The 25,139-nt window shown below is 45.8% G+C and overlaps 1 protein-coding gene across 1 annotated transcript in view; it reads right to left on the bottom strand.

Annotated features, from left to right (window-relative positions):
* Positions 1 to 1,493: 1,493 nt before the first annotated feature.
* The window catches only part of COMMD5 (COMM domain containing 5), a 35,641-nt gene continuing 11,995 nt past the window's right edge, over positions 1,494 to 25,139 (bottom strand). Inside the window, exons 2-7 of the mRNA XM_082207320.1 lie at positions 17,235 to 17,395; positions 16,026 to 16,054; positions 12,329 to 12,379; positions 11,439 to 11,534; positions 6,915 to 6,990; positions 1,494 to 1,823 (exon numbers count right to left, since the gene is read on the bottom strand). Coding sequence (XP_082063446.1) covers positions 1,722 to 1,823; positions 6,915 to 6,990; positions 11,439 to 11,534; positions 12,329 to 12,379; positions 16,026 to 16,054; positions 17,235 to 17,395 — 515 coding nt within the window. The 3' untranslated portion in view covers positions 1,494 to 1,721. The remainder of the gene's footprint in view (positions 1,824 to 6,914; positions 6,991 to 11,438; positions 11,535 to 12,328; positions 12,380 to 16,025; positions 16,055 to 17,234; positions 17,396 to 25,139) is intronic.

Here is a 25,139-nt window from a genome sequence, read left to right as displayed (position 1 = left end):
GGGGTGCAAGTTGCCCACTTCTGTTTTAAAGTGTCATGTAGGCACTGATGATACTACAGAATTTGGCCCCCCAAGGAGGAGTGGTGGGAAGCAGCTTAGGCTGGTTGTTGCAACGATTAGAAAAATTCATGGACGATAAAGCTTTCAGTGGTTACTAGCTGCAAGGGCCGTGTTCTACCTCCATTGTCGGAGGCAATACATCTCTGAATATATTGCCTCCGACGATGTATCCAGAGCACTGTTGTTCTCAGATTCTGCTTGCAGGCTTCCCAGAGGCATTTAGCTTGCTTCTGTGAAAAGAGGATGCTGCTCTAGATGGGGCCTGATCCAGCAGGCTTTTCTTTCCCCTCTGAATGTATATATTGCTCAGTTGAACAGAAGAAGTTTGGATAACTGGGTCCATAGCTCCATCGGTAGAGCATGAAACTCTTAATCTAAGGATCATGGATTTGAGCCCCACACTTTGAGCACTGCAGGTTGTTGGAGTGGATGATCCTTGTGGCCCCTTCCAACTCTATGCCAAGGATCCCGTGCAACAGTGACACTACGGCCTGGCCAACAGTCCCCCCAGTTCCCCAAAATAATTAATAAAGCCTTGACCCTTAAGAAAGAAGGACATTTTCGCTGGCCAGGTTTAATTCAAATCCATCAAACCTCCTTTAGGGAAGTTTCTCTGGTAGGGTGGAAGGAGAAAGAACTTGCCCATGTGAAGACCACCTGGTGGAAACCCTCACACATATGGTTTTCAATTGTAAACTATATGCTGATCTCCACCAGCAATTTCTAAATCAACTCTGTATCCCCATATGGAAACCAGAGTCAGAGGTCATACATTTTCTATTACTGGCGAATGATCAGGAGCTCACCAAGTTAGTGGCTAAATATCTCTATTTGGTTTTTGTCATTGAAATACACTGCAGACGTCTGATCTCCCTGGAGATGTGAGGATAGACTGCTCTGCCTCCTTTCTTTTAGCAAATGTTTTGTGCCACTGGGGAAGTGGTAATTCTGTATTGATTTGTCTTGTATGTTTGTATGTGATGCCAATAAAGGTTTAACGATACGATACAATATGATAAAGGCCTTGAGTGGAGTTACACAGTTTAGGGATACTTCCCTGCTGCTGCTGCTTCTTCAACAAACTTCAAGTCTCTTTTACTTTCATTGTATGCAGCACATTGCCAACTGCAATTATTCTTTAAGCAAACAAGCAAGCACACGTGCACACACGCACGCAAGCAAGCAAGCAAACAAACAAACTGAATTTCATTCCTGACAAATTTCCCTGTTTTTCAGCTAAAGGTCATTTGAAAGGCTACAACACCTTTCCCCACCTGTTTTTCTATGCTGCCTGTAGAGCGGGTTGTGAGCAAATCTCTCACAAACCCTTAGAAATAATTAGTGAGATGAATCAGCACTCTTTCAGAAAGGGCTTTTTCACATCTATAGGAGCAGCTATTTTAAAAACGTTTCAATGAATCACGCAAAAGGGCTTATCCAACGAGGATAATGCTATCTTTATGTGTAAAACTTAAAGAAAAAATAACAACAATCTAATAGCTGCTTCTAATACACAGGCGAAAAAATATTTACAGCCACATTATCAGAAGGGTGACGTTGCAATACATGTGATTACAAAACAGAAGCAACTTCTTTTTGATGGTGTTTCTTGTGTGGTTCTCCTAATGTCTTCAAGCCCCAATAATTTAATCAGAAAGGGTTCAGTCCTGAATTTTCAGAACACTCCTTTTCTCCAGGTCATTCATCTCCTTCAGGATCAGAGCAACATTGTACCTTAATTCTTGGAATTTTCCAGCTGGCACCTGGAACATAAAAATACCCAGAAAGGTCAGGGCACAACATCTCCTTCTGAGAATATATAATAGGCTTGTAGGAGGCCCCTGAATCCTGAACCTATTTAGAGGACAAATCACCAGAGGAGAAATCTGACAGATCACCTGAACATTATGTCCCCCAAATTGAAATGATCTAATTAATTGCATTTTTGCAGATCTTAACTAGCCCACAAAAATTTCCTGCCCAACATGACTACAAAGGGAGACAGCAACTTTCATTTCCTAGCCACTTTGAGCCTCCTTCAATTCCGTACCCATGCATCTGGGAGAAAGCGCTTCGGAACTCAGTGGATTTACTCCCAAGTATTTATTTACAAATTGCAAAGCTTTCTTATCTGCCCTGTAATATCTGAGGGCTAGTTTTGACAATATGCAATTACAGAAAATGAAATTATAAGAACAAGTCAACAGCATTACAATGATAAAACACATAAATCCATTCCAAACACAACAGAACAGTATAAATTCAGCAAAAGGGGCGGGTCCCACAAAACGCACTACTTTAATTGTCAAAAGCCAGGGACAAAAGGTGAGACGTCAGCATCTGTCAGAAACTACATAACGACGGTGCCAGATAGGAAGGCAGTTGTACAATTTAGAGGCTGCCACAGAGAATGCCTTTTCCCAGGCTGTCATCCCCTGCAATTCTGAGGATGCAGGATCTACCTAGAGAGTTCTCTCCTCTGCAGATAATAATAACGTTCAACCAGTACGCATGTACAGGATTTTGCCATTAAGTCTGTCATCAAAACTGATTATCAACAGCAGATCTAACTGTTAGATTTATTAGCAGCAGCCTTGCACTTGTTACTCAGGAACTCAAAAGATACCAAAATATCGGGGCAGTTTTGAAGTCAGCGGTTAAAATCAGTTTTGAAATATTTAGCTTGCCATCTTGATTGAAAATGGCATCCTGCTATATCCAAACATAGGTGAAAACCTGCTCCTCGGGAATAATCACCCAAAATGTGCTAATGATATCTTAAAAGGTGTCCGAATGCACAACTTTCCAAAATACTTTTTAAAAAACAAACAAACCCAAATGCATTGAAAAACATTGGGGGGAAACTTCTTTCATGTTGCTTTGATGGAACAACCTCCTGAAAACACCCAGAACAAAACAAACAAGCTGGTTGCATAACTTTGTATAAAGAAAAGCCGCAGTTTCAGCAACTTCTGTGTTTTCCCCACCTCCTGGAGAGTACAGGATCTGACCTGGCCACTTAGCACAGGAGTATGCTGACTTAGAAAAATGTGATAGCTCAGGATCAATTTCTCTTTCAGCCTGCCAACACCACTAAGGATTTTCCTTATCTATTTGCCAAATCCCTTCATTAGATTCATGAACTAAATGAGAGATAATCTGTGGAAATGGCTGCTTATCTCCCTGCTGCCAAACATACAGCTCAGTAGGTAGAGCATGTGATTCTTAATGTAAGGGCTGTGAGTTTGAGCCCCACACTGGGCAAGAGTCCTGCGCTGCAGGGGGCTGGACTAGATGACCCTCGGGGTCCCTTCCAACTCTACAATTCTATGATTCTATACCAGGGTCTCCCAAGCTTGCATCTCCAGCTGTTTTAGGACTACAGTCCCCACCATCCTTGACCACTGGTCCAGCTAGCTAAGGATGATGGGAGTGGTAGTCCAAAAAACAGCTGGAGACCCAGGTTTAAGACACACTGTTTGATACCAGTTCACATCTCACATCACACACTTCGTACTCCAGATTAAGCTTTGTAGGATCTACATCAGTGCTGGGAAACCTGTGGTCCTCCAGATGTTGCTAGACTTCAACTCCCATCACCCCTGAATGCTGGGGTGTGTGTGTGTGCTGCTGATAGGGGCTGCATTCCAACAACATCTGGAAGGCCACAGGCTACCCAGCCCTGACCTACATTATGGATTTTCAAATGAAATGCAGGCAAAAAGGAGAACTTGCTCTCTGGAGAATTATTTCTTGTCCGCACCACAACAACTGCATTCCACATTAATTTCTACAGAGCTACAATACTGCCCACTCAGTTCCATGTTGCCCCCACCTCCCAAAAAGGAATGGGGGAGAACTTAAGAGCCCTAATGGATCAGGCTAAAAGCCCACCCAGTTCAGTATCCAGCTCTCACGATGGCCACCAGAAGCCTCGGAGTCCACCAGCAGGATATGGGGGCAACCCAATGTTCTCTGCTTGCAATTTCCAGCAACTGGTATACATGGGCTTGCTAAAACTTGTTGCTTAAACACGAAGGCAGCCTTGCAGGAACCACTCTGAGAAAGAGGGCCCCCCTTTCAAGAAGGCACCATTTGTGTGGGCAAGCACCTCTCCATGGCCGCTGCACTTTACAACCCTGCAATTCTCTGTAAAAGCAGAACGGCGGCCCTAGAAAGGTTTGAAGACCAAAGCTTAGTGTGAATTTACAAGGCCGTGCACCATAGCTCACTGGGCAGAGCATCTGCTTTGCATCTAGAAGGCTTCAGGTTCCATCCCTGACATCTCCAGGTAAGGCTAGGAGACAACTCTGGAGAGCTGTTGTCAGCCAGCATGCAGGGCTAGATGTACCAGTGGTCTGACTTGGAATAAGCGAGCTTCCTACACTCCTAACTATATCTTGCATCTCCAATGTTCATTAGTTACCATATTTTTCGCTCTATAGGATACACCGGACCATAGGAGGGGGAGAACAGGAAAAAAAGAAATTCTCCCCCTCTCTGCTCAGCGCCCCTTTAGCGAAGCGGCAGGAGAAACGGAGCCCCTTCCATTTCTCCTCCTGCTTCACTGAAGGGGTGCTGCGCAGAGAGGGAAAACTGGGCAGCGCCTCTCCAGCGAAGTGAAGCCTGGAGAACAAGAGGGATTGGTGTGCACCGACCCCTTTCACTCTCCAGGCTTCAGGCGGCTATCCGCAAGCCTCCAGAGTGCAGCAGGAGTTCTAGCTGCACTCCGAAGACCTGCAGATAGCTGCCTGAAGCCCCCGGAGAGCAGCAGGAGTTCCCACTGCACTCCGGGGGCTTCAGGCAGCTTCAGCGAAAGCAGCACGAAGCCTCTGGAGCGCGGGGGGAGCTCTCCCTCTGCGCTTCGGAGGCTTCGTGTTGCTATTGCTGAAGCCAACGAGCCTGCATTCGCTCCATAGGACGCACACACATTTCCCCTTAATTTTTGGAGGGGGAAAAGTGCGTCCTATAGAGCGAAAAATACGGTATTTGCATATTTAGACGGCTGAGCTGATTAAAGTCTGTGGCCAACAAGAACTGCTCTTGGCATCAGTCTGTCTCAAGAGGCAATGGAGCGAGCCTCCTCTCTGGGATGCAAGCCTGGACAGTGTGTAGGGAGGTCCTGGGAAACCCAGACAACAAGACTCTCTTATCAGCCTTGTTGGTGTGCCCCAAAGGAAATCTGAGCAATACATTTGGCACCACCTTGGCTGCAGCAGTTGCCGGAAGGAGGAGTACAAGGCGCCATCCAACCATTTTAGGGACTCCATTCTGGATTTGTGTTGGGTTTACTCCTGAGTCTTTTCTTCTCCCAAAGATGTCCCACAAAGCAGCAGGGATGGATTTTCCCTTGGGGTTTACTCCCGAAGCCTTTCTCATGAATGAGTATAGCAGAGGTTTAGGACCAGAGTTTTCCTTCTCCTAGATGAGCTACCTTCCCAGGCTGACAAACCCCATCTGCCCCTCACTTCCTTCAACAGCTTATTCAGAAACCACCATCTTGACCATTAGACCCACTACTGGTCTCGTCATCTCAATCGGCTAGAGCCTGTCTTCACATGCAGGGGAATTCCCTAATTCACTAAAGGTTTGAGACCCTTTGGCTACCCTCACTTAGTTTAGCCAGCTAGTTGAAGCAGTTCTCTGAGTTGTGACTGTTGTCACATGCTGACAGTTTCTAGGAGCCACAGGTGAGAGCTGAGTGCAGGGTGGGGACCAAAGGTGGACAAGCTATCGCAGAAGGAGCATGATGTGTCCCCCGCCAGGGGTGCTACTTTCCCCCTAATACCCCATACACTCCTCAGAAATGGTTGATCAACAACATATGGAGGACCCACACTGACACTTTGTGCTGAATTTCTTCTGAGATGATGAGCTGTGGCTTTTGTTTTTATTAAACAACGCCTGACACACTACAAATCAATTATTTCCTATTATATAGGAATATAATTCTGGTATATTCTGCATTTCCTTTTTGGATGAAATGACCAGGAGATGGTCATAACAACAAATACACTTTGTTTGATTGACTGACTGACTGACGGATGTTCGTAAGTGGCAGGCTTAAGTGTAGTTTCAAGGGAATCTTAAAGATTTTAATTTATTTTTAAAATGCAATTAAATGTAAGCTGGATAAACCATTAAGGTGAATGCATAAGAAGTGAACTGCTATGAAGATCTGCTCAGAAGGAAGTACCTTAAGCTCAATGGGACTTACTCCCAGGTAAGTATGTATAGGATTGCAACCTAAATGTATGGGAAACAGTAAACACATGAAGCTGCCTTATATGAAGTCAGACCAGTGGTCTATCTAGTTCAGTATTGTCTACACTGACTGGCAGCAGCTCTCCAAGGTGTCAGATGGATGACATTCCCAGCCCTATCTGGAACTGGACCGGAGACAACTGGCATGCTCTATCACTGAGCCAGAGTCCATTCAGTTGGATATTTCAGACTTGTTTGCTTTTCATGTTTCTCTCTGAATCCAGAAGAGATGTATATTTCCATTTTTTCACCCATCAAGCTCAGCCCTTGTTAGGGTCTCCTTCTTGGAGTTTTCCTAAAGCACACAACCCTTATGCCTTGGCACGGTTGTTTTAACCTCTTAAACCACAGCACTCAGTGAATATTTGAAACAGAGATAATGCAATGCACTCTGAGAGCTTTAATTTATTTTGCAGCCCAGGTCACCCTGTGCCTGATTCTTAAGAGCAGTCTTTCAGAGAACTCCATACAAATCCATGAATATAAATTGCTTCCAAAGGCTTTCTAAAATTCCTAGTAAACAGCTATTCACTGTCGTACGAAGAATGTAAAGCGAGCCCACTCTTATTTAGCAATGGCAGAATACTTACTTCAAAGCGATGAGCTGACCCGTCAGAGAGCTTTAGTTGCATTAAAATGGATGGCTGCAAAGCCCGAGCCAATGAGCTGAAATCAACCACATTATTACCATTAGAGTTGCTAGGGGAACAAGGAAGACATGGACATGAGTCCTTTACATGAAGTGCAAAACAACAACAACAACAACAACAACAAAAAAAAAACCCCACAGGCAGTATCTGCTACATTCCAGGGGAATGTGTGCCTTTAAGCTGGACAGGAAACCAGATCCAATTAATGGCCACAAAAGCTGGACTCTACATGTAAGCAAATGTGGGTATATGGATAAAAAATACAATGCAAATTTTCTTAAGATATAACCACTATATGAAAAACACAGGTGTTAGGGCTGTCTTAAGCATATGCAGCACTGAGGTGCAAAGATCCGCCCGGCGCGCGTGCCCCAGCCCAGCGCAACAAACGAGCCCGAGGCGTTGGCAACTGAGCGAAGCCAGGCGCCTCATGGTATGAGCAGCATGCGCTGGGCAGGCCTCTCCACAGCCCTACATCAATCTCAGGTGCGCAGGAGGGTGGAGCCAGCCAGCCGCCTCAGTGCCTCGCTGGCTCGCTCACCCCCGAACTCATGATGCAGAGCTGCCCACAGCAGAAGAGCCTGCGGTGCTGCTCCCATGGGTGGCTTCTACCCCAGACTCCAACTCTCGGGCCCCAGACTCTCGGCCTGGTGCCCCTGAGAGCCTGGCTCCCGGGTGCCCCACACCCTTGGCACCTATGGGTAAGATGGCCCTGACAGGTGTTCTTCCAACCATGCGCTCGTGGAGGAAACTGATTTTATAGAACCATTTCAATGAAGGTCTAGGCCCATTTTGGCACAGAAACTGCATTTTTCATAGGCCTTTGGCTAATTAAACACTCTCCAGCCTTATAAACCGTGTGTGTGTGTGTGTGTGTGTTATTGTTTTGTTTATTGTTAGGCTATGTATTGTTGTGTTTTTATACTGCAAACAGCCTTGCGATACTCTGAGGAAGAGCAGCATATAAGATTTAATAAATAAATAAAATACCGTATTTTTCGCTCTATAACACGCACCCGACCATAACATGCACATAGTTTTTAGAGGAGGAAAATCCGTAGGCATGCCACCCGTAGGCATTCCCTCCATAACACGCACAGACATTTCCCCTTACTTTTTAGGAGGAAAAAAGTGAGTGTTATGGTGCAAAAAATACGGTAATTGACGAGCTCTCCACAGTTTAAAGCATGGAACAAGATGTATTCCTGGAGACTATGGTTACGTGCTTAAATAATCATTATTGCTGGTATTGTTTTATTGTTTCTTATGACTTCATCATTTATATACTTCTCCCCCCACCCCCCAATGAAAGAAAAACTGCTGGGGCTGCCCTATCAAAGGCTCAAACAGCTGGACCACTAACACATTATTACCTACTGTGACAAGTAACTGCTCTCTTAAGATTTCAGGAGCAAGCCTTTTCTTCTTCCTACCAGAGAAGTTTTTCACTGGAGGTGCAAAGGACTGATCTAAGGTCCTTCCACCAAGCCAAAAAAGGTTCCATAACATTATAATCTATCCTATAGTATGATGTCAGCTGCTTTCAACCTGGTATTCCACCCCCCTCTAAATTCCTTAATTTCCCTAATGCTGGTCCCAGCTAAGTCCCACTCAGAGCAGACCCACTGAAATTAATGTGCATGACTAATTTTGCCCCATTAATTTCAATGGGCCCAGGTTTGGTTGAATGCAACTTACTGCTCTCTCTCTCTCCTAGCAGTAGGATTCATTTCTGAAAGTGTTATGAGCATCCCTCAGTAGGGATGCACTCTCAGCAAACTAGCACACAGGAAGTCAACAGGGTGGCAGGGGAGAGTAGTTTTCCACTACAGTGGTACCACGGGTTAAGTACTTAATTCGTTCCGGAGGTCCGTACTTAACCTGAAACTGTTCTTAACCTGAAGCACCACTTTAGCTAATGGAGCCTCCTGCTGCTGCTGCGCTGCCGGAGCACGATTTCTGTTCTCATCCTGAAGCAAAGTTCTTAACTATTTCTGGGTTAGCAGAGTCTGTAACCTGAAGAGTATGTAACCTGAAGCGTATGTAACCTGAGGTACCACTGCGTTTCTCATTTGTGAAAATTTTTCCATTCCTGAAAATACACTGTTTCATTAAAGCTAATTAGAAACAGGATGACTGCATGATGATATCACTCAAACTGGGCAGTTTCAAAAACAGTAATTCACTCTCTGCTACCCTGCAAAGCAGCTGAAGGCCACCATCCCCTTACCTAATACACGACCTTGGAAGCAACCTTGAGTCATTATTGTTTGTTCAAGGTTTTCTAGCTGGATGAGAACATCTCTGGCTTAGGTGTTCCTGCTGCTTTGTTTTTAAATTAATCTTTAGTTGTTTTGATGGCTATGCTTGGAAACCACCTTGAGCCAGATATGGAAGGCAATCTGTAAAACAAATTAATGAATTTGTATTTGCAAAAGGGGGCAGCGGGTGAGTTGAAAGGTGTTAAAACTGAAGGAGTTTAAATTGGATTTGATTTGATACCAAAAGCACACATAATTCAAACATGGAAAATTAGATCTAAATAGAGTTAGGGCACGTGGGGAAACGTTCTGATTGAAAGCTATCAAAACAACAATGACAACCCCACATCTGCTGAGAAAGAAACCCATCTCTCTGAAAACTGGACAAGTACATTATAGGAACCAAACTGAGGGGAGGGCCTTTCTGGAGCCAGCCTTGTTGAACTCCTATACTCCCCCCAGAAGTGGAAAATGAATCACTGTGTGTGCCATTCTGCCAGCCAGTTGGCCTCTGCCAAAATTAGAAAAGAAATCAGCAGATGCCAAGAGCTCTATGGCCAAGAATGAACTCTCCCCGTGCCTGTAGGTGAGGCTGTTGCCTGAGGATAAACAGGAAGTTTCTGGGGGAGCTGGCAAAGGGATGGAAACCAAGAAGGAAGAAACCCAAAAATGGAACCCACGTTCTCCAAGGAAGGACTGTTTACACCTCCCAAAACAACTAAGGTGAAGAATATTTAGCTATGTGTTCTCCAGTCTTTCATTGGTGCACAATATATAATAAAACCCACTGTGATGATAGTACTGTTGACTCCAAATAAATAGAGGGATCCAGATCCCTCAACAGCTCCTGTCAGGTCAGGTTTCTCTACCTAAAGCATGTTCAGCAGATTACCTTGAGACACTGACTTTCCTGCAACTACGTAGAGCCTTTGTTGAACCAAGGTCCCAAAAGATGCCTTCAGCATACTTAGAAGGGAGACACCCAGGAATTCCCATTATGGAACGCAAATGCATTTGTGTATGCAATCAGGTGGAGGGTATCATGAAAACCTGCTGATTTGCCCCTTATATACAATGCACGGACAACTTTTTTTTATCTCTTCTTAGGCTGATTCCCCTCAGGAAGTGACAGTCGAACGCTTAGGCTTAACTGATAAAAGATCTACAAATTACAAACCTGGTAGCCAAATTTGCTCTGTTCCAGTTATGTTAGTAAAGGTAAAGGGACCCCTGAGCATTAGGTCCAGTTGTGACTGACTCTGGGGTGCAGCGCTCATCTCGCTTTATTGGCCGAGGGAGCCGGCGTACAGCTTCCGGGTCATGTGGCCAGCATGACTAAGCCGCTTCTGGTGAACCAGAGCAGCGCACAGAAACGCCGTTTACCTTCACGCCGGAGTGGTATCTATTTATCTACTTGCACTTTGACATGCTTTTGAACTGCTAGGTTGGCAGGAGCAGGGACCGGGCAATGGGAGCTCACTCCGTCGTGGGGATTTGAACCACCGACCTTCCGATCAGCAAGTCCTAGGTTCTGTGGTTTAACCCACAGCGCCACCCGTGTCCCTCCAGTTATGTTAATGCTTCCTAATTTTAAGTATTTATGCTGTAAACTTTTTATGCTGTGAACTTTTATACGTTATGTCATGTGATTTCAGAAGAAAGAAAGTCTTGCTTCTGCCTTTTTAAAGGCCTTTGGCTATACACTATAAATGTATTGATTGATTGATTGATTGACTGACTGACTTTCAGCAGACCAGCTCCCTACTTCCCTGTCTGCTACGGCCTGGAAAACTACCAACTATGAGAATGGCAGACTGTCAGTTGGCAACAAGAACACGATCAGGGTCCCTCTGGGTTTACACCTGTCCTGGTGGTTAGGCTTTTCCTAAATGTGCTTGAGAAGGTGCTTATTTTTTAAGTATGTAGCAGCTCTGCTGGATGAAACCAAAGGCCTGTCCAGTCCAGCATTCTGTTCTCACAAAGGCCACCCTGAGGCCTACGGGAAGCCTGCAAGAAGGACACTCTCTTTCTCATGACCCCCAGCCACTGGAGGTAACACATAATCTTCATGCTCATGTTTTCCTAACCAGGTGGGACCTGGCTGAGGGGAGATTTGGCGGGGAACTTTCCCATCTGCCCAAACTGGGCCAGCCTCCACAGACACCCACTGAAAATTCAGGCATGGGCTTCATATATCCAGTACCTGGTAGAAATGGCCACATCTACCCTCCACTTGAAGTCTTCAATTCTAGGCAGCTTACTAGCTTGCTTCTGAATGGCCTCTTCAAGTGCAGGTTGCCTGTTGGTGAGGAAAAAAGAAACGGCACTCAAGAAAGCAGGAGCGAGACTCTTCAGAGCAGTGGCGCAATGGAACCTTTGTACCCCAAGGGCCACCTTCCCTTCTGGACAATTTTCCAGGGGGCCACACCCAGCAGTGGGCAAGATCAGAGGCAAAAGCAGCTCGAGAGGCAAAAGCAAATTTTACCTTTGTATACCAAGCTAGTTTTCTGCACACACTCACTTAGTTCTCTGCCCCCTTCATTCAGGCAAGCAAGCAAGAGAAATAGCCAAAGTTTAAGGGCAAATTCCAGCCAGGCAAAAACACTCAAGGAGGGTATGCAGCAAGACACTGGTGTGGCATAGGGAGGGAGGGTGGCATAAGGCAGGTGTGTGGCCTGGAGAGAATCCCGAGGGCCAGACAGAGAGGTTGGGGGGGCCACATCTGGCCCCAGGGCCAATGTTCACCAACATTGCTCCAGAGGCAATGAACTGGGAAAACTGGAGTATGACTTCAGTGAATAATCAAAAGAGTAAGGTATACTGCCATGACTAAGGAACACAGGCCAGTATCAGTGTCTGGGATATGAAGGGGATCCTCTTGGTACGCCCACCACCCACAAGAGAGGGCATTCTCTGTGGTAACCCCCTAATTCCCCCTCCTTAATTAGGGGGAACCAATAAACTTTCTGATGAATTGCTTGTTCAGAAATATATTAAATGAAAGAATAAGACCTTGTGGAGAGAGATATAGGTTAGGGAATGATGCAAATCTCAAGAAAGGGAAAGGGAAAAACTGAAAATCTGCAAACTTACCTGTTTCCAAAGACTACAGTGGTGAAGTCCACAATGAAATCTTCTGGAATCCTTAAAATAAAAGAGCAAATTGAGGCAAACGGCACACGAACCCCATTATGAAGTATGTCCTTCTCCCAATTATTAAAGGAAGAAAAGATAGTAGCTTACTGGATGTGGAATTGCGCTTTAAGAAGCCCCCCATAAGGAAAGTCAGCACAACAACCTTGTGGTCAAACTATACAGAATCAAGTTTTTAAAGAGAGATTTTGGTTACAGGTGTGTATTTCAGCCTAAGGGTCTTGGACAGCTGATTTTGTTATCACAAATGCTTCTCCGATGTTTTAATCCTCTAATGTTCAATTTCTGTTTTGAATTCTGTCTATTGTATTTTGTAAGTTGGTTTGGGCCCCAGGTGGTGAAAAGTGGGGTATAGATTTTTTAAAAAAGATGAGTAAATGGAACAGAAAAGTTTCCCTAGCTGAGTGAAAACCTCACCCAGAACTTCATGGTAGAAGAGAAGGCGAGAGGTGAAGGGGTTGGGGAGCCAACAGTTCACCAACATCGCTAGTGATGGAGGCAGGAAGAAGAGTCTGTGCCTCAGTCTCCACTATATGTTTAAAGTGGTATCATACCAATTTAAACAGCATAGTTTCCCCCAACGCGGGTGGCGCTGTGGGTTAAACCACTGAGCCTAGGACTTGCCGATCAGAAGGTCGATGGTTCGAATCCCTGCGACAGGGTGAGCTCCCATTGCTCGGTCCCTGCTCCTGCCAACCTAGAAAGCACGAAGTGCAAGTAGATAAATAGGTACTGCTCCGGCGGGAAGGTAAACGGCGTTTCTGTGAGCTGCTATGGTTGCCAGAAGTGGCTTAGTCATGCTGGCCACATGACCCGGAAGCTGTACGCCAGCTCCCTTGGCCAGTAAAGTGAGATGAGCACCACAACCCCAGAGTTGGTCACGACTTGACCTAATGGTCAGGGGTCCCTTTACTCTTTACTTTAGTTTCCCCCAAAGAATCATGGGAACTGGCATTTAGGAAACCCCTATCCCGCACAAAGAGCTACAACTTCCAGAGTGGTTTAAAAATCTATCCCTCTTGCCAAGGAACTCTGAGTATTGTAGCCCTAGGCAGGTTAAGGGGTGGGTGTGTCTCTGAACATCATTCAGCACCCTTAACAAACTACAGTATCCAGGATTCTTTGGGGGAAAGCCATGGTTGTTTAAAGTGGTATGATACAGCATTAATGCAACAGCACCGATGCATTTTTAAACCCCAGCCAAACCTTTGCCAGCAGGTCTTGAGTTCACTCTCATTTTCTCTCTCTTGCTATGTCCAATGACAGGTTGTTTCTAATGCAGCCTCTGCAGCACTTTAGTGCTTATGCAAAGCATCTGCTCTACACCACCCGGCAGAGATTTTGACTAAGTCCACGTAACAAATGGCATATTTTGCTTGCTAATTAGAACAAGCGATCACACCCAGACAATACAGGCGGATTCTGCTTGTTATATCACCGTCCTTTGAAAACAGAAGGAAATGTTTTAAAAGTAGAACAGGGCGTCTCATTCAGAAATACCAACTGTCTTGCTATTAACAACAACAATAAAAAGTTTGTGTGTGTATTAGTGGGTAATTACATGCAAGTAATTACAAAAGTTTGTGTGTGTATTAGTGGGTAATTACATGCAAGCGAGAAAGATATAATTTAGAAGAACAGATAGAGGCCCATCTCTTCTATATAACATGCACTCAGCACCACATCAAAAAAAAGGGACATGTTATACAACATCAGGGTGATTCTCCTGGCTTCCAATGAGCTCATTAGTAAACTATTACATGCAAAATTCCATCTGAGTGGGATGACAGGGCAATGCTTCTCTCCTAAGCACCAACAATCTCTTTTGTGATAGTTGGGGGTGGGGAGAAGAAGCTGCCAGCCATATTTCATCAGCCGATTTGTAATATTAACAGGCTACTGAATTAGCCTGCCTGAAAACTGAGATGAAGCAGAGACCAAGCCCACTTCTACACTATACAGCCAAAGCGTTACGATACCATTTTAACCAGGCATGGCTTTACCCAAAGCATCGTGGGAACTGTAACTTAGTTAAGAATGCTGCTAGGATGCCCCTATTTCCCTCACACAACTAAACTTCACAGAGTTCCCTGGGATAAGGGATTGATTAAAGCACTCTGGGAATTGTGGCTATGTGAGGGGAGTGTGCGTGTGTTTGGGGGGGGGGTGTTTCCTGACCCTCTGTACCCTTATAGCAAACTACAGTTACCAGGATGCTTGTTTAAAATGATATCATGGTGATTTAAGTATACATTGTGGATGGGGCCCACGCTTAAAGTTTTATTTGTTTATTGTATTTTATATACTGCCTTTATCTTCCAGGGATCTCAAAGGTGGTGCATATGGTTCTCCTCCCCCCACCCATTTATTCCTCACAATGACCCTGTGAGGTGGGTTAGGCAAAGAGATGGTGACTGGTCCAAAGTCACCCAGTGAGCTTCATGGCTGAGTGGGGATTCGAACCCTGCTCTCCCAGGTCCTACTCTTGACCATTGCGCTTTGTGTTTCAGCTGGCTGGAGTAACCCTGGCAGCCTACAACTGAAACCTGAAATCTGTCAAGTTCTTCGACTGCCATAGAATCATAGAGTTGGAATCATAGAGTTGGAAGAGACCACAAGGGCCATCGAGTCCAACCCCCTGCCAAGCAGGAAACACCATCAGAGCACTCCTGACATATGGTTGTCAAGCCTCTGCTTAAAGACCTCCAAAGGAGACTCCACCACAGTCTCCACTTCCTGTGTGTGCTGCTCCACAGGAACCACTTCCTGTGTGTGCTGCTCTCGCCCTCTTTCTCTGTGCGTACGTCTAACTGTGGCCTAACGATATGTCTTCCTTAGCTCCCACTAACACTGAGTGACCAACTGTTTGTGTCATTTTAAGAAAACCTGCCCCATTTCCAAGCCCTCACTGTTCTCTCTTTGCAGAGGGCAGTGGAGCAGAAAAGTCTTATCTCCCCTCCATGTGCTCTGGAATGTAGGTGCTGCCTGTTGACATCACACACACTTGACTAGCCCCGCTCACGATATCCATGTGTTGAGAATGGGCATCCGTAGTTTAGGTTCCCATGAGCTGACTGCGGTCCAAAATGCCTTGAGGATGCTGGAGGCAGGGCCAACAGGGCGTCCCCCAGCCACTGCTCCCATCAACGTGTGGAGCCCCACTTCATCCAAGTAACACATGAAGGGGATCTATGGCAGGGGTGAGGAGCTTCAAGCCTGCAGGTATAACGTGGCCCTCCAAACCTCTCCATCTGCCCCCCCAGGAGTCTTTCCAGGTCACTGTCCCTGCGCTGTGCTACCCTCAGGTATGCATTCCTAGCTGGAAAGTATTTCTTAACTGTAATAATGCTTCTTGCTTTCCTGGTGGGAGAGAGGGAGGTGGAAGTATTTGTGTGTGCCACATGGAGAAAGAGAGAATAGAAATTCAGTCTACCGGACAAAAGGTACGAGTCACACCTGTTGCTCCAACCACTTTTGCACCTGGTATCACCCACCACGGGGATGCAGTCCCCCTCCCCCCAGAAGTCTAGTTCTTCTTGGGCTGGGGAAAAAAGTTCCCCACTCTTTGCTTTTCAGCAACCACTTATCCATCGTGTTTGACACAAGCAACTGGCAGATTGACCAAAAACAGGCATACCTGAGCTCCTGTAGGTCTTCTTTAAAAACCTGCAAAACAAAAAGACAAGGAGAGTTCAAGGAGAGTTTCTGCAAGAACAAGGGTGGGTGCCCCTCAGACGTCTGGGAAACTGGAAAGGGATCTAGAAGACAGTGAAACCGCGCGCCCCCAACAATTGATGCATCCAAACCTCAGGGTGAGTGTATGCCAAGTCTGGGTGACCCAAGATAGGGAGCTTTCATGGGTGGCTGACACCACACACCTGGCCAGTTGAAACCATTCCCAGGGTGTGGCCTCTGTTGCATGCTGACAGCGTCTGGGAGCCAGAGGTCAGAGCTGAGTGCAGGGTGGGGAGCAAAGGTGGACAAACTGCCCCAGAAAAAGGAGTATGTGTCCCCTGCCAGAGCTAGCTCAGTACTGTCTACACTGGCGGGCAGCAGCTCTCTAGGATTTTAGGCAGAGTAATTCCCCTGCCCTAACCTGGGAAATGGGACATGGGTGGCACTGTGGGTTAAACCACAGAGCCTAGGACTTGCCGATCAGAAGGTCGGCGGTTCGAATCCCTGTGACGGGGTGAGCTCCTGTTGCTCGGTTCCAGCTCCTGCCAACCTAGCAGTTCGAAAGCACATCAAATTGCAAGTAGATAATTAGGTAAACGGCGTTTCCGTGTGCTGCTCTGGTTCGCCAGAAGCGGCTTAGTCATGCCGGAAGCTGTACGCCGGCTCCCTTGGCCAATAAAGCGAGATGAGCACCGCAACCCCAGAGTCGGCCACAACTGGATCTAATGGTCTTTACCTTTAACCTGGGAAATGGGAGTACAGTCATACCTCTGGTTACGTCCACTTCATGTTACATTCTTTCAGGACACGTCCCACAGCGACCTGGAAGTACTGGAAATGGTTACTTCCAGGTTTCACTGCTCGCGCATGTGCAGACTCGCAAAATGGCGTCACGTGCATGCGCAGAAGCGGTGAAACGCAACCCGCGCAGACGCGGGCTGTGTTCTGATCATGTTGTGAACGGGGGTCCAGAATGGATCCGGAATGGATACTGTTACCACTGTAATTGAACCTGAGACCTCCTGCACGCGAAGCAATTGCTTTACGACTGAGCTAAAACATCTGGAAGGTCACAGGTTCCCCATCCCTTTTTTGGAGCTACTATCTTGCTTATCTCACAGTTTAGCACATACATAGTTTTAATTGAGGAATGTGAATGCCTTCTACTCACTTCTTGCTTCAGAGACGCTGTGGGCAGCCTCAAGGCCTCTCGTAGGAGAGTATACATTCCAGAGATGAGGACAGCAAGCTGTTCATCTGATAGTTTTGCATTCTCGGCAATCACTTTTACCAGTTCTTTGCAGTCTTTTCCTTCTAAGGCGCTGACAGTGACTGTTTGGCAAAATAACGATAAAGGTTAAGTTATCAACTTTGGCAGAGTCCCGCAAGTGCAAGCACATAATTTCAGCATGATCAAATGCCCCTGGGAAAACACTAGCGACTTTGCAACAGCAGCAGCATCTAGGGATCTGACACCATCTAGTCGTGCTTCAAAGGAGGAGGTTTGTACACAAAACAGGGGAGGGGAATTTAAATGGGAAAGAACAGCATACAAACTTCAGAAGAGCCCTCGTGAATCTGGCCAATGGCCAATCTAGTCCAGCATCCTGTTCTCACAGTGGCCATCACCAGAGGCCCGCCAACTGGACCTGAGCGCAACACCATATTCCCACTTGTCACTCGCAGAAACTGACATTCAGAGGCAAACTACCTTGAACAATGGAGGCAGAACATAACCATGCGGTTTAGCTGTAAAGAAATTTCGGAAGAGTCCCATTCAGTGTTGTTGTTTTTTCTTAAAAAAATGTTTAGGGCTACAGTGGTACCTCGGGTAAAGAACTTAATTTGTTCTGGAAGTATGTTCTTAACCTGAAGCACCACTTTAGCTAATGGGGCCTCCCGCTGCCGCCGCACGATTTCTGTTCTCATCCTGAAGCAAAGTTCTTAACCCAAGGTACTATTTCTATGTTAGCAGAGTCTGTAACCTGAAGTGTATGTAACCTGAAGCGTATGTAACCCAAGGTACAACTGTACTCTCATTTTGACTCAAGAAAATCACAATTTTAATGGAAGCGTTGAACAGAGTCTGTACCTGACCGATATGATTTTTGGAATCCCACACAGAGATACCAGTTTTTAATCTGCTTGTGAAAATCATCAGAGATCGCAAAGAAAGGAATATACGATAACAACAAGAAGAGAAAGGAAGTAACAAAGGACTATCCGGATCAAGCTGGATAGATCTGACTAATTAAAGCAGGAAGATAAGTGATGCCTGTTTTGGACTCGTGCGGAGCTTGATGTATGGATACCCTCAACAAAATTTAAAATCTGGCTGTATAATTTGGAATTAATGTGATATGGACAATGTGATGTGATTGGCCTGTTAATAAAAATTATTTTAAAAAGAAGAAGAGAAAATCACCATTTTACAGTCATACCTCGGGTTACAGACGCTTCAGGTTACGTTTTTTCCTGTTGCGGACCGCCGAAACCTGGAAGTACCGGAAAGGGTTACTTCCGGTTTCAGCGGTTGTGCATGCGCAAAAGCTCTAAATCACGCTTTGTGCATGTGCAGACGTGCCGAATCGCAACCTGTGCATGCACAGATGCGCCGCTGCGGGTTGCGGATGCTGCGGGTTGCGAACGTGCATCCTGCATGGATCATGTTCGCAACCCAAGCCTCCACTGCATAGTTCAAATTGGGGAAAATAAATACAGCAAATGGACAAAAGTACAAAGATTCACAAAATGTTTAGGGGCATGTGTACCCCTGCGCCACCCCAGAAAAAAAAGCACTGGTCCCATTTATTCCCACTACTGTGGATAACTGCTCCCTCTAACAGCAAATGCAGCTGCTGAGCGCCAACAGGATTAAAACCCAAACCTGGAAACTGAGAAACAAGAGAGGTATCCGTATACTCAGGGAAACACCAAGGTTTATAATGTACAAAAGAAAAAGGGTGGAAAATCCTAAACACACTTCAGTGAGGGGGCAACCATTTTACCCCCCCCCAAAAAAAAATTCAGCCTAATGAGGACTCAGCATACTTTATGGCCATAGAATATTAAGGGTGTGCAGGGGCGGGGAATGGAATCAGTGTTCGAAATTAGCCAGGCGCCAGGCACATTTTGCACCTGACTTTTGACCACTTGTGACCAAGTGAAGATTCCTGGGCGCCAGTATGGCACCTGACAGCTCCACCACCATGGAGGTGCATGTCTGGGAATCATTGGATCTGGACTGTTTTCACACACTAATACTCGATCCTGTAGAATTCTGTGTTATATTTTATTTACACCAGTGGTTTCAACCAGTGTGCTGTGAAACCCTTGAAGGATGGTCGTGGGTGATGCAAGCAACACTGGCCTCTGTCCCTCTTTCCCTCCCTCCCTCCTCTGATGCCCTCTTGCATCTCTGCCCCCCCCCCCCGGCTTGCACAGCTGTTTGTTGCAGCAGCCCAGCTACAAGCTCCCCAGGTGAATGGTGCCTCTGGGGCTGGCCAGGGGGTGCTGGTTGACAGGAGATGAATAAGCAAGCAAGTGGGTAAGAGAGCCCAGCCAGCTAGTCCTCCAGCCCTTGCTGTTGGGAATGGACAGACAAGTGGGAGGCCAGGCAGGCAGGCACTGTGCTGGCCTTTCTTATGTTTGCTGTGTGGAAGGCCTGCCTGGGAGCTGAGTGCCTGGTGCTGAAGGGGAGACAGTCTGCCATGCAGGGTCAGCAGTGCCCACTGCTGCCTCCCAAAGTAAGGTGCTGGCCTCTCGTTCACCTCTGGCCAGTCTCTGTTGGGCCACTAAGGCTGGGGGCATCTTCTGCCAGGCCCCTGTGGGGGAGTGTGAGGAGGCACCTCTCTTTGGGGTGGGGTGGGGGCAGGAAGCTCAGAGATCGGGGCAACAGCAGCGGCTGCCCAGAGGACTCCCAAGGAGAAGGGAGGGGAGGCTGGGGGAACTCTACAAGGGAGGGTGAGAGGCTGCCAGCTCTGCAGGCAAAGGGTGACATAACTAGGCTCCTGAGCCCCACAGGTGTAGGGCGGAAAGAATGCAGTTGGTCAAGGGAGCCATAGAAAACCTCTGCTTTACACAATCAGAATGAATATCTGCAGCAGCCTGGGCAGTATACAATATGCAGTAAAAAGAAAAATTACAACTCAATAGTTCCCCCCCACCCCAACAAAAAACAGCAACACATTTTAAAAGGGCGTAGTATGTAAATTGATCAACCAATGGCCTGGTTAAAAAGGAACGCTTTTGCCTGGTGCCTAAAGGCGTATAATGAAGGCGCCAGGCAAAATTCCCTGGGGAGAGCATTCCACAGACGGGGAGCCACTGCAGAGAAGGCCCGTTCTTGTGTTGCAACCCTCTGGACCTCTCAAGGGGGAGGGACACAAAGGAGGGTCTCAGAAGATGATATCAGGGTGTGGGTATAGGATTGAGTCCTGCAAAACCCCACAATGAAGGTCCACAAGGCTGAAAAGCATTCCCCAAGTAATTAATTCCTCCGTGGTGAACATTTGTGCAAGCACTCCTCCTTATGGTTAAAAATGGAACTAGAATTGCAACAATAATTTTAAGATTCTACTATTTTTAAGCACATCAAAGTGCAAGTAGATAAATGGGTACCACTCCGGCGGGAAGGTAAACAGTGTTTCCGTCCGCTGCTCTGGTTCACCAGGAGTGGCTTCGTCATGCTGGCCACATAACCTGGAAAAACTGTCTGCAGACAAACGCCAACTCCCTCGGCCCATAGAGCGAGATGAGTGCCGCAACCCCAGAGTCATCTGGACTTAACTGTCAGGGGTCCTATACCTTTTTTATTTTTCACACTATTTCATGGCTTTTACACAGGCCGAGTAAAGGGACTGTCTGAATACAGATTTTAGAATTCTTCTAAATTGTGAACATAGTTACTTTTATTCTTGGTGTGACAAAATAAACGTGTGGCTATAGCTCTGTCTTTCACTATGTGAAGCACAGTTATAGTCAGGATTTTTTTGGGGGGGGCAGCCAAAGTTCCTGAATTTTTTTTAGGATGTCAATGTTGTTGAGCTTGGAGATCACAGGGGGAAATACCTGTGAAGAGGACATTACAGATGGCATTATTATATAGTTTCATTATCATTTATATTTATATATTTAATTGCACCTTTTCCCCTGACGGAACTCAAGCAAAGAAAAAGCTATTGTTAAAATGGAATGAAATATTAATAGAATTAAAACTATATACATATGTAAAATCTGTTTTGTATTTTGTTCCTGGAACAACCTGGCCACCAAATTCTGTACCAGTGGAAGTTTCCAAACTATCCTCAGAGGCAGGTTAAGAACGGACCTCCATAACAAATTAAATTTTTAACCTGGGGTACCACTGTAATTACCAGTGATTTTTCCATGGTGAACATTTGTGAGAGCACTCCCCCTTATGGTAAAAAATGGAACTAGAATTGCAACAATAATTTTAAGACTCAACTATTTTTAAGCACATCAAAGTACAGTGGTACCTCGGGTTACATACGCTTCAGGTTACAGTCTCGGCAAACTCAGAAATAGTACCTCGGGTTAAGAACTTTGCTTCAGGAAATCGCGTTCCGGAGCCCCTTTCGCAACCGGAGCAGAACGCAACCCGCGTCTGTGCGTCTCTGGGTCGCGATTCACCGCTTCTGTGCATGATGTCATTTATCAGCACATGCACAAATGGCTAAACCTGGAAATAACCCGTTCTGGTACTTCCGTGTCGCCGCAGAACGCAACCTGAAAAGATTTAACCCGAAGTGTCTTTAACCCAAGGGATGACTGTAATTAATTCTCCTATGGTGAACATTTGTGCAAGCACTCCCCCTTATGGTTAAAAATGGAAACAGAATTGCCACAATAATTTTAAGACTCAACTATTTTTAAGCACATCAAAGTACTAGTAGATAAATAGGTACTGGTCCAGCGGGAAGGTAAATGGCGGTTCCATGCACTGCTCTGGTTTCGTCAGAAGCACCTTAGTCATGCTGGCCACATGACCCGGAAACACTGTCTGAGGACAAACGCCAGCTCCCTCGGCCAGTAAAGCGAGATGAGTGCCGCAACCCCAGAGTCGTCTGCAACTGCACTTAACCGTCAGGGGTCCTTTGCCTTTCCCCCCCCTTTCACACTATTTCATGGCATTTACACAGGCCGAGTAAAGGGACTGTCTGAATACGGATTTTAGAATTCTTCTAAAGTGTTAACCTTTATTCTTGGTGTGACAAAATAAAACATGTGGCTATTGCTCTGTCTTTCACTATGTGAAGCATGGATATAGCCAGGATTATTTTTTTTTGGGGGGGGGGGATGGCAGCCAAAGTTGCTGAATGTTTTTTAGGATGTCAAAGTTGTTGAGCTTGGAGATCACAGGGGAAAATACCTGAGAAAAGCACATTACAGGGGGCATTATTATATAGTTTCATTATCTTTTATATTTATTTATTAATACTGCTGACAAGGTACTCCAAACCTCCAGATAACCCCACCCAGCGGTTTCATGTAGAGGTTAAACAACATGGGGGATAGGATTGAGCCCTGTGGAACCCCATATTGAAAGTTCCACGGGGTTGAAAAGCATTCCCCAAGCTGACAGTGGTACCTCTGGTTGCGAACGGGATCCGTTCTGGAGCCCCATTCACAACCGGAGCAGAACGCAACCCACGTGCGCATCTTCTGTGCATGCACGTGACGTCATTTTCAGCATCTGCGCATGCGCGAACGGCGAAACCCGGAAGTAACCTGTTCCGGTACTACCGGGTCACCGTGTGACGCAACCTAAAAAGATTTAGCCCGAAGTGTCTTTAACACGAGGTATGACTGTAATTAATTCTTCCATGGTGAACATTTGTGCAAGCACTCCCCCTTATGGTAAAAAATAGAAATAGAATTGCCACAATAATTTTAAGACTCATCTATTTTTAAGCAAATAAAAGTAGATAAATCGGTACTGCTCCGGCAGGAAGGTAAATGGCGTTTCTGTAAGCTGCTTTGGTTTCATCAGAAGCGGCTTAGTCCGGCTGGCCACATGACCCGGGAAAACTGTCTGAGGACAAACGCCGGCTCCCTCAGCCAGTAAAGCGAGATGAGCACCACAACCCCAGAGTTGTCTGCAACTGCACTTAACTGTCAGCGGTTCTTTACCTTTTTTATTTTTCACACTATTTCATGGCATTTGCACAGGCCGAGTAAAGGGACTGTCCTAATATGGATTTTAGAATTCTTCTAAAGTGTTAAGCTTTATTCTTGGTGTGACAAAATAAACATGTGGCTATAGCTCTGTCTTTCACTATGTGAAGCATGGGCATAACCAGGATTTTTTTGGGGGGGCAGCCAAAGATGCTAATTTTTTTTTTAGGATGTCAAAGTTGTTGAGCTTGGAGATCACAGGGAAAAATACCTGTGAAGAGGACATTACAGGGAATATTATTATATAGGTTTATTATATTTTATATCTATTTATTAAATTGCACCTTTTCCGCTGATGGAACTCAAGCATAGAAAAAGCCGTCATTAAAAAGCAATGAAATATTAACAGAATTAAAATTATATATATATATGCTTTCGTAGATTTTCACGGGTACAGGAATGCAGGTTTTGGTGTCTTCGGGTGTCTTCCCGTGTAAGAGTCGGGGTGTCTGTGCGACGTTTCGACGAGGTCTCACTCGTCATCTTCAGGCTGGTGCTTTCGGCTTCTTGTTACTGGAACAGAGCAGAGTCTGGTGTTTGAGTTCCTATAAATACTGTTGAGGGGTGTGGTGTATAGCCTCCAACGTTCTGGGCAGAGAGGAAGTTCCTAGATTAGTGTGCCTTTTCTTCTTTTGTTCCTTAATTACTTGAGGGATATCTTGAGTGATTTCATGAGTGATATTCTGAATACCACTGGGTGGGTCATTAAGTGTAGATTAGTTGCTAAAGCTTTCGTGTCTTGACCTCTTGAGCTTGTGAAGAGTTTTTCTGAGAAGATGGCTGTGCTGCATTTAGTTGTGCTCTGGCTTGGCTTCGTGTATAGGGGCGAGCTGTGGTTTTGTGCTTTGTGCCAGCCAGATCTGTGTAGGGATTGCAGGGGGGTGCAGCATCCGGAGGTGCCACTATAGTTTGGCTACTGGATGGAGTCTGTAATATGTCTGTGGAGAGGGTCTGGGTTTGGGTCTGGTGTGGTTGATTGGTGACGGCGTTCTGTGTGCCTCTGGTTCTGGTGTCGGTTTTTGTGGGGAGGGCTAATTTCCAGATGTCTGGCAGGCGGGACGTGTCGTCACGCTTGTTCATGTTGTGAGGGTGTTTCTCTATCTCGATGGCTTCCATGATTATTCTCTTGTGGTGATGTTCCATGTTAAAGAGCAATTTGGAATCTGCAAAATTAATTTCGTGTCCTGTTTCTTTCATGTGTTGGAAAAGAGAGGAAGTTTTTTCTTCTTTTTTGACGGCATTCTTGTGTTCTGCGATACGTGCATTTATTCGTCTGTTTGTTTGTCCAATGTACGTGGCTGGGCAGACTTTGCAGGGTATTTCATAGACCCCTTGGTTTTCCAGCTGGATTTTGTCTTTTGGGTTTCTGAGGATATTGGCTATTTTTTGGTTGGTGCAGAAGGCTGTTTTGATATTGTGTTTATGGAGGATTTTGCTGATTTTGTCTGTAGTGCCCTTGATATAAGGAAGGAGGGCCATGCCATTGTTTTCTTCTGTGTCTTGGTTTTTGGGGGGGTGTTTCTTTTTGGATTAGCTTCGTAACCCTGTTTTTCTGGTATCCATTGGCGATTAACACATTTGAGAGATTCTGTAACTCAGTTGTCAAGTGGTCTTTGTCAGCCAGGCGTTTGGTTCTGGAGATGAGAGTCTTGGCTACGGAGTTTATTTGTGCAGGGTGGTGGTGTGATTGTGCATGTAAGTAGCGGTTGGTGTGTGTTTTTTTCCGGTAGATAGTGTGTCCTAGGGAGCCATCAGGTTTTTTGTAGATTAGGACGTCAAGAAAGGGGAGTTGGTTGTTGTCTTCTATTTCCATAGTGAATTGTATTTTGGGGTGTAGGCTGTTGAGATGTGTGAGGAAGCTATCTAGTTTTTCTTTCCC

Source organism: Podarcis vaucheri (genome assembly GCF_965113315.1).
Source record: "Podarcis vaucheri genome assembly, chromosome: Z".
NCBI classification, from domain to species: Eukaryota; Metazoa; Chordata; class Lepidosauria; order Squamata; family Lacertidae; genus Podarcis; species Podarcis vaucheri.
The sequence above is the reverse complement of the archived record's forward strand: the minus strand, read 5'-3'. Positions and strand labels throughout refer to the sequence as shown.